The 9,634-nt window shown below is 36.0% G+C and overlaps 1 protein-coding gene across 1 annotated transcript; it reads left to right on the top strand.

The window, feature by feature from the left end:
* Window positions 1–572: 572 nt before the first annotated feature.
* Window positions 573–9,359, top strand: LOC106069672 (myosin-9-like). Its single transcript, XM_056012875.1, has 5 exons — window positions 573–730; window positions 1,963–2,295; window positions 3,696–3,791; window positions 4,624–4,862; window positions 5,863–9,359. The coding sequence occupies exons 2-5, from the start codon at window positions 2,031–2,033 to the stop codon at window positions 6,208–6,210; spliced, it is 948 nt and encodes a 315-aa protein (XP_055868850.1). The 5' UTR covers window positions 573–730; window positions 1,963–2,030; the 3' UTR covers window positions 6,211–9,359.
* Window positions 9,360–9,634: the final 275 nt, after the last annotated feature.

Here is a 9,634-nt window from a genome sequence, read left to right as displayed (position 1 = left end):
AACATTAGTTGGAGAAAAGTAAAGTCGGTTGGTTGTTGTGCTGGCCACATGACACCCTCATTAACCATGGACCACAGAAACAGATGACCTATACATCACCTGCCCTATAAATCGCAAGGTATATGAAAGGCGTACTTTACTTCTTAAAAAAAAAAAAAAGATGATTACGTCCTACTGTACCGTACGCGTTTTGCATCTAGTCATTTTTTAAAATGATGTTTTATCTTGTAAACTACAGACGTCACTTTAAAGTAGTAGATAATTACCTACTTCCTATGTATGCGTATCCTTGTCAAACTTGTGTAAAGTAGATCTAAATAAAAATTGACCATTAGATCTATTTCATGGAAAAAAAGGTTCGTCATTTTGTTTCAATTACAAAATAATAAAGCACGGACAGCAACAAAACACCCTAGCGTCACAAAAAACCCTGATTATTATTATTATTATGGGACTCTGTTATAAGGCCGTTTGTAAGCGCCAACAATTATGAAACTTTAAAATGCGAAACTTTCGCAAAATATTGATATTTTTATTTCATGTTTTGTCGGTCATGCGCTTGAACGCTTCCTGTTGTGGTTGTTAAGACGCTTCTATATAATTTTATTTAGATCTAGACTAGATCTAGCTGTGTTTTTTCAGTTATCAATATTAATATATCTAGTCCTAGATCTAGATAGAGTTTATATTATATAGGGCCAGATTTACCTATAGATCCAGGCAACACAAGGTATAGCAGCTGATAGCTTTGAGTTAGGGCCTCCAACTCCAACTACTCCACGTCCAAGTCCAAGTCGTCACAAGAAAATATTCAAATTTTTATTTATTTAGCCATTTTATAATTATAAATGATTTAAGCACTGACTTAACTTGACTTAAGTTTAAAGTTTACGCCTAACTCAACTAACAGCCTTAGCCTTATAGTACTTATACTTATATAAAATACTTAAAAGTTAAAGTAACTTTTACTTTAAAAGTAGTTAAACTCACTGACTTAGTGTTAAAGTTAAAGACTAAAGTTGATAATCATAACTAATTGAAATTGATAAAGTTAAAGTATCATTTACTGATTTAGATCTAGATCTAATAACTGAATTTAAATTAAAAAAAATGGCCCTTTTAAACTTTTATTTATTATCAGTGAGTATTATTATTGAGTTTTCAGTTTCACTCTAGAGAGTCTACATTCATTCTATAGCTATAGCTCACAACATATTGCATTATATATTTTCCTATCAGGATGTTAGTGGGAATCACAGGATTACAACCATATATTTAAAAAAAGAAACTATTTGTCTTTGGGTAGAACAAATTATTATTATATCTTTTGAATTTTTTAATAAAAAAAATTCTTAAAATTATATAGAAGCCTGATTCTAGTCAACTAATACCAATCAAGCTTCTTTGAATTCAGATGAATTCCATTTTTTCTATGTAGGCCTACACAAGAATGAAAGCACAGATGTGCTAGTGTGCAAATGTACAGAAATACTACATCTATATTTAATATATTACAATGGCTGTGAGCCCAAGATTGAAACTTTAAATTTAATATGATTTACAGTTACAATCTTTGAATTTATTTACACTCTAGATCTTGATTAGATCTAATGTAAATTATGATTTAATTTTAAATTTAAAAGTTGATAAGATATAGCTAGATCTATTATTCTTGACTCTTATATCAGTTAGTTGACATAGAAGAGAGCACCTGGTTGCATGCTGGAGGTAACTCACAAAAGCAGTGGGATACACTTTTGAGACCAAAAGAAAATCTGCTGCCGAGGACTTCACTTCTAGGACTTGTACCCAAACATAAGCCTATAGGAGTGGGGAAAGAGTTATTGCTTTGTAAAATTGAAGCTTTTGTTGTTTCAAAGGCTTAGACCTCTTCTAGTATATTCACTGATAGCTTGCTTAAATCATGAACATAACATTTTTGTCTTTCTAAATCTATTTCAGGAAAAAAAAGCAAGTCCATAATGAGCTCAGTAAAGTGATTTACCATTAAGTAAATTAGTATCTCATTTATGGATAACGAGAAAGATAAAGACCTTGACCCAGCTTCAGGGAGCTCAAGAACTCCTGGGGACTGGATAAAGGATTTGTTTGCCCCAATCTATGACTTCGATGCTGTCGTTGAGATTGGGAAGCATGGCTACAAAGCTGAAGAAAGCAAAATAAAACGGGTACCTATCCTAGACCCGGTGGCCATCAGAGAAGTGTTTGAAAGAGTTCACCAAAGAATCATTGACAATGAGCGAGAAGAAGAAGAGCTTGTTAAGGAAGCAACACGTAATATTCCATTTCTAGTGTCTCCTTTATATAGTATTTCTATACTGACTGTTCGTCTCTAATTATCCTTGAAGTACAGGGTGGGGCATAAAGATCTCCCCCATTCAGGGCCGGCCCTCACAATTGTGGTGCCCTATGCGAAACGGATTGCGAGGGGCCCAGTCTAGGTAGGGATAAGCATAACGTCAAAATTTTGATTTTGTATTAGAAAATACATTCATCTTTGCAATTAATTTTTTTATAACTGAATGCTTACAATGCTGTTTTTTTTTTTTTTTAATCGCGCGTAGGATTGGCACCCAGCAGATTTTAATAAATTCAGGAGATTTCCAGGACTTAAAAAAAAATATTTTGCAATTACAGGAGATTTCCCGGAGGCCCTGGAAAATCAGGAGGATGTGGAAACCCTGTTATTATATATAAGTAGTTTTAATGGTTTAATTTAATAATTTTCACCTAGAATTAGCGTGGGGCCTATGAAAGTGCAGGGCCCACTGGCTAGGTCCAGTCCTGCCCACATTTTGAATGAATCTACCAAAAGAACCCAACTATCTTAGCTAGGAAAACAATGCTTATATTTTTGAAAAGTATGTAAAAAAAACAGTTTTGTTTTAAAGGGTTTTCAAAACTGTTGTCTGGTCTGGTACAGCTACATTTCAACTGAGTGCAAAGCGTTAGTGTTCCAGATAGGTTGTTTTCATGATATGCTTCATACAAAGTCACGATTTTGACCTGTCCAATTCATGATGGCTTATGAAAAAGAAAGAAAAAATGTTACATTGATTGAAAATGGTGGAGCCTAGTCTAATGAATGATTTTTAGGGCACCCCTTTGTCCACCCAACTCTAATGGGTACCTGGTCACATGACACCCTGCTTGTTAACCATAGACCAAAGAAACAGATGACCTTAACATCATTTGCTCTGCAGATCGCAAGGTCTGAAAGGGCAACTTTCTAGAAAGACACAAAGACATAGGTACATTTTTTATTCCATATGCTAGGACAATTCCATACAAGTGCTTCTTCTTTCCTAGAACCGTAATAGCATGGAAACGGTTGCCTGAATCAGTCAAGTATTAATGTAGAATGACCATGTGTTTAGACTAATCATGTGTAGAGTAATCATGTATTTAGAATAATCATGTACTGGTATCAAGAAAGATCATGTATTTAAAACAGTCATGCATTTAGAATGGTCATCTATTTAGAACAATCGTGTATTTAGAATAGTCATGTATTTAGAATGATTATGATTTTAGAATGGTTATGAATTTAGAATGGTCATGTAGAGAATAATCTTGTATTTATAATGATCATGTATTTAGAATGACCATGTATTTAAAATGGTCATGTATTTAGAAATATCATGAGTTTAGAATGGGTATCATATTTTTCTCAGAGAAAGAGTTAGACAAGAGAATTGACCCAAGAGAATCCAGCATTTGGAATACAGAGGAACTTGATGTGCTGCGTAAAGTTTATAAATCTGCCAAAGGTAACTGCATGCTCTAGTTGCTTAAGAAACACCTGGTCATGTAGTACAGGGCTTCTCAAACTTTTTTGACTTGGAGACCCTTGTAAGTTGTCCAAATTTGCCAACTGACCCCTAAGTGAAAAAGCTAAATAAATGCATAGTAAATAAATTACAAATGTAAAAAAAAATTTGTTGGCGGTTTATTGAAATTGTAACTTATGTTTAAAAGAAAGTTGGTTTCTATTATTAGTCGAGGTTCATTATGGCACTGAATCCACATTCTACTAAATAAGAAGATGGAAAAGCAGTCAACAACGGTACAATGACAGGATATACAATTGGAATCTGTCATTGAAACCAGATCCTTGTTTAAACATCTAAGATTCATCTGTGATTTGGATAGCACAAAATGGCTCAATAACCAGTCGGAAATATCCAAGTGAAGAATGTCTTCAAATCTTTGGTTTATGTCTCAAAGAATAGTTCGTAATATACATATTAAACAGTATTGAGGGATGTGGAGTTATTCCCCATTTTTACATTATGTACACATTTTTCTTCCACTTTTCATTCTTGGATCAAATTGAAATTTTTCATAATTATTCCACGGCAATACATGAATCAATGATAAAAAAAAAATGAAGCTATAAGTTAATCAGTGGTTCTGTGGTTCTTTCCCTAGATAAACTATGTTTTAAAAAAAAAATATTTTAAAAATGTTTTGTTTCATTTAGAGTTAAAATAATAAAAAAAAACTTTCCCAAAAGGCTCGTCTGTTAATTATTTCTTTTGTTTATTATTAAGCTGTTTAACTGAGTTGATAATTTAAATTTTTGTGTTTCTATGGTGGCAGCTGAGATCACAAAGTTGGAAGTGGCCCTGCGAGAAGAAAAACAATACAGCAGCAGACTTGAAAAGAAAGCACTGAGGCAGGAACATGAGATTGAAGTCTTAAGGGCCAAGCTAGCCGAGGCCACCAAGTCGAATCAACGGCTTGTGATACACAGAAACAGCCTTCAGAAAGACCTTGCTGTCCTTGAAGTCAAGGTGTCGGCTCTGACAGATATGTGGCACGAGATAGAAGCTGAGAAGGTTAGCTCTGAGTTTTAGTTGATACTCTGAACCATTTGTAGTATCCATTTGATACTGTAGACTTTTCATATTGTATTCAATTAATATCATCATCATCACAGTGTCTGAGCATTAAAGCGCTTGGCTTCTGACCCAGGGTTCTGGGTTCCAATCCTGGTGAAGACTGGGATTTTTAATTTTGGAATCTTTGGGCACCTCAGAGTCCACACAACTCTAATGTGTACCTGACCTTAGTTGGGGAAAAGTAACGGCGGTAGTTGTGCTGGCCACATGACACCCTTAATAACCATAGGCCACTGAAACAGGTGTCCTTTTTTATCATCTGCCCTATAGACCACAATATCTGAAAGGGGAATTTTACCACCATCATCTAGCATTAAGGTAATTCTGCAGTCCTGTTTTGCATCATAGGTTGCTGAGTGTTCAAGCAGCTTCTAAACTCAGTTTCATGATTTTTTGGGTGCCCCAAAGTCCCCCCTGACTCTAATGTCCACCTGACATGAAAGGGGGTTGGTTGTTGTGCTGGCCACATGACACTCTTGTTAATTTAAAATCCCATTAAATTATAATATCCAGTTACAGTTACAAACACTGGGAAAAAAACAACTTCTTCAGTAATTAAAAATATCCACAAAAGCCCCAATATAACTCAAAAGACCCAAACGTTTATGCCGTTTTTGACCTTTTAAAAAATATAATAGCTCCAAGTTTTGTTCAACCCAGGCTTAGACTTGTCAGTTGAACAGTTCAACGTTTCAAGATGGCTGCCTGGTCGTGCGGTTTGCGCGCTGGACTCATTCAGATTTATTGATGGTCCCGGGTTCAAACCCTGCCCGCTCCCATCCCCCGTAGTCCTGCTGGAGGTTTGGACCAGGAAGTAATTATCTTCAACTCTGAAGAAACATCCGAAACATGTAAAACATTTTTACAAACAACAAACAAACAAACTTTTTCTAACTTATACTTGTTTCTTAAATGTTTTATTGTTTTTTTATTTCAGGTGAAGGCATTTGAAGAATCTAAATCTGCCCATATTGACTTAGATAAAGAACGAATCCTTCGGCAGAATCTAGAATTAAAACTAATGGAGTCTGATCAAAATTTAGCCTGTCAGAAGGCTTTGGTGGAGAAAAACATGTCTGCTAAATATGAGATGGAGATTGCCGATTTAAAGGAAGTGATGCAAGACCTGACAATGGAGCTGCAGGCAGAGAAGAAGCTTCATGAAGCATCGAGGCGAGGGCTGGATCACCTGCGTAACCATTTTTCAAGTTTGCCTCTACGGAACATTCTCCCTCCCAACGCTGTGGTCAAGGATGAAGTGGATTACATAAGTCATTGTAGCTGACCTGGTTTGACCTAGTTCTGAGCTGAGCAATAATAGAATGACAACTCTGTTGTTCCTTGTGGCCTGTGTAAACAAAGGCATACGGTTTTGAATCTCACTGCAATTCTTACAAATACAGCCTAAATGGAGATGTAAAGTAACCCAAGGGAAATAAATCCATTTTCATTGATTTTATGGAAGGGAAGCTACTCTAGATACTTTTTAAATACAATATAACTAAACTTACAAGAAGGTTAAAAACATCCTTTTGGTTTTTGTTATGTACTTAATTGAACTTTATTTCATTTGCTATTTAAAAACTATCCAGGACTTTTCTTATTTTTATGCTTGTGTTTACAACAAAACTTTATTCGTCCATTTATACATTTATCTGAAAGAGAAAATGTACTAGTGAGGCAGTTTATTCAACCATTTTCTTGTTAGAATTTCCTTTTCCACAACCCAAAAGATATGGTGCTAACTTTTCTCCATAGTGTCATCCAATGTCCTTATGCCTTTTGTCTCTAGAGTGATTTGATAGTACTTTGATTAATAACCTGATGGACCAACTACTTTGTGTATGTAAATACTAGACAGAGTTGTTATTCATACTTTTCACCTGTTGATTCATATCCTGATGGAACAACTACTTTGTGTATGTAAATACTAGACAGAATTGTTATTCCTACTTTTCACCTGTCATTAACATTAACTTGTAGACTAGGATACAAGTGGTCTACAACGCCTGTGTTGTGAGCACTCTCCTTTATGGCAGTGAAAGCTGGTCAACATACATGTACCAAGAGCACAGATTGAATAGTTTCCACTTGCGCTGCCTGAGACGCATAATGGGCATCTCTTGGAGGGACCATGTCTCCAATCAGGAAGTTTTGAGATTGGCCAATATGAACAGCATGTATGCTCTCCTGACACAAAGGAGATTACGCTGGCTCGGACATGTCACCCGCATGCCAGATGGTAGAATCCCGAAAGATATCTTATATGCTGAGCTTGTGGAAGGAGTCAGACCCAAGGGCCGCCCAAGACTAACATATAGAGATGTCTGCAAGCGAGACATGAGAGCCTCAGGCATCAGTGAAAGTATGTGGGAAAACATAGCCAAAGACCGGAGTGCATGGAGACAGACTGTGCTTGCTGGGACAACCCTTGCTGAGAATAAAAGAATTGAAGCGGCTTTAATCAAGAGGGAAAAAAAGAAAGCTGCCCTGTCTGCTAGCCCTAAATCAGAGGCATACAAATGTACGAATTGTGGCAAAGTCTGCCGTTCTAGAATTGGCTTGATTAGCCACACCAGATTCTGCCCCGTCTCAAGATTAAGCCAAAACCAGTGACTCACTTGGGCGCATCCATTGCCTTTCGAGACAAAAGGAGCCATATATATAACATTAACTTGAACAGTTACAGTTTTTTTAAAAGGCACATTTAAAGAACAGTGTCTCCAGACGTTCATATGGTATTGTGAAGAGCCAAGATTTTTCTTGTACTGTGGTATTTGTGCTGGCAGCTTGACACTCTCATTAACTTTAGGCAGCAGAAAGAGGTTAAAATGACATGGAAAGTTTGGTCATAAAAAAAAACTTTACTAGGTACTTACAGAGCTCTATTAGTCTCATAAGTGTTACATTTGTAATCTTGCTTACATTCAAATTACATACATCCCTCCCAGTGCTACAGCCCATGGTGACCTCGGACCTTCTTCAACACATCTTTCCATTCAGATCTCTTTTGTCTCCACGCCTAAGTCTGCCTTTGGGTCACCTGCTTCTTGTTTTTTCGCCAGTATACTATTTTCGGTTCTCTGTTCTATGACATTCTTCATCTTTAAAGACAATCATCATCATCATAATCAAACTCCATTAGAGTGAGGGCTTGAGAGGCTTAAATCCTCTCTTGCAAAAGCCCTGGACAGAAACCCTGCTGTCTTGCGTAGTGCATAAATGTCGCCATACAGGTAGAGAAATTTGGGTTTGCCAGACTTGTCGAGACGGAGATCAGCAAGTCTGGGGCAGTCAAACAGAATATGAGGCACGGTTTCCTCTTCTTCCCCGCAGCTTTAAAGACAATAGATGAGCCCAGATGAATTAGTGGAACTGTTTTCTTTTTTCTTGAATTGGGGAAGACTCTGCCGAGACTATACATACCCATTCTTCAGCAGTGGCGAATGTTTCCACCTAATATAGTCATGCCTAATTCTTCTTCTTCGTTCTCATTGTTATGTTGGAGTGCTCAGATGACTAGACCAATATATGAGATGAACTGTGCAGTGGTTTCCAAATCAGGGAGCTCTCCATATAGTTTTCTTTCTATTGGGGTGTTTTGAGGCCAGTGTTTTGTTTGGGCCTCATGGTAAAGAGAACAGTTTTGAAAGACATAGTCAGAATTCTCTGGTGACACCCCACATGGGCAGATTTCACTGATTCCAATTTTGAGCTTCCGGTAAATGTGTTGTCGCATTCTGTTGTGTCCGGTGCTGAGTCGAAAGATTAGACGTTGGTCTTGTCGAGATAGCCTATAGTAAGCGTCATCTTTCTTGTGGTCATGCCTAATTTATTTATAGTTAATATAAGTTCAATAAGTCATTAAATACTTTTTGTTCCAAGAATCATATAATGTGCAAAGTGCCTCATGTTGGACAGTATGTATTTTGAAATTCTTCAGCAGTGGCGAATGTTTCCACCTAATATAGTCATGCCTAATTTATTTATAGTTAATATAAGTTCAATAAGTCATTAAATACTTTTTGTTCCAAGAATCATATAATGTGCAAAGTGCCTCATGTTGGACAGTATGTATTTTGAAATGAATTGTTATGGTTATTTACAATGAATATTAGCTGTACACTATTTCTCATTAGGAATACGATCCATAATACATTGGGTTATTTGAGCGCAATCATGACTTACATGTTATTTCATTTACAATAATGTCCACACAAAAAATGTTCCTACTCAAATATTCAGCTTTGTGCATAAAAACCCTATTTATTAAAAATTTGCATTTGGATGATTAGCAATTTTAATTCTACTGTTTGGTTTTCTATTTACATTTATAAATGTAGCAGTTTATATTTATATAGATATTTATGTCACAGGCTTTTGTTTGGAGAACCAAGGGGCTTAGCCTTGCACCTTAGTTAAGGCAAAAAAACTCAGTTAAAATTGTATCATTCACTCGCTAATCTTTGAGTACTGCTGGGTGTAGATTCAAAATTTGTGACATCACAGCTTGTGTCTAGAAACATTGAACATGTAATAAGACATAAAATAGTATATGAAGAAATGCCAGTTTAGAGTATCTAAAGATTTGGTTTTAACATTACTAGTGTGTCTTTATGAATCTATTTACTGTGAATTCAATGTTGTGATTCAAAGTTAAAATTATTCTTGTTGTGTTTAATTAAAGTTTTGTAAGTTTCAACCTATGG

Source organism: Biomphalaria glabrata, chromosome 15, assembly GCF_947242115.1.
Source record: "Biomphalaria glabrata chromosome 15, xgBioGlab47.1, whole genome shotgun sequence".
Taxonomy (NCBI): Eukaryota; Metazoa; Mollusca; class Gastropoda; family Planorbidae; genus Biomphalaria; species Biomphalaria glabrata.
Note: the sequence above shows the minus strand (reverse complement) of the source record. Positions and strands in the feature narration are given on the sequence as shown.

Bases quoted from the DNA above. Each gene is read 5' to 3' on its own strand.
- LOC106069672 (XM_056012875.1), top strand. From the start codon at position 2,031: ATGGATAACGAGAAAGATAAAGACCTTGACCCAGCTTCAGGGAGCTCA. The intron at 2,296-3,695 runs GTAATATTCCAT...TATTTTTCTCAG, and splicing joins GCTTGTTAAGGAAGCAACAC to AGAAAGAGTTAGACAAGAGA. The intron at 4,863-5,862 runs GTTAGCTCTGAG...TTTTTATTTCAG, and splicing joins ACGAGATAGAAGCTGAGAAG to GTGAAGGCATTTGAAGAATC.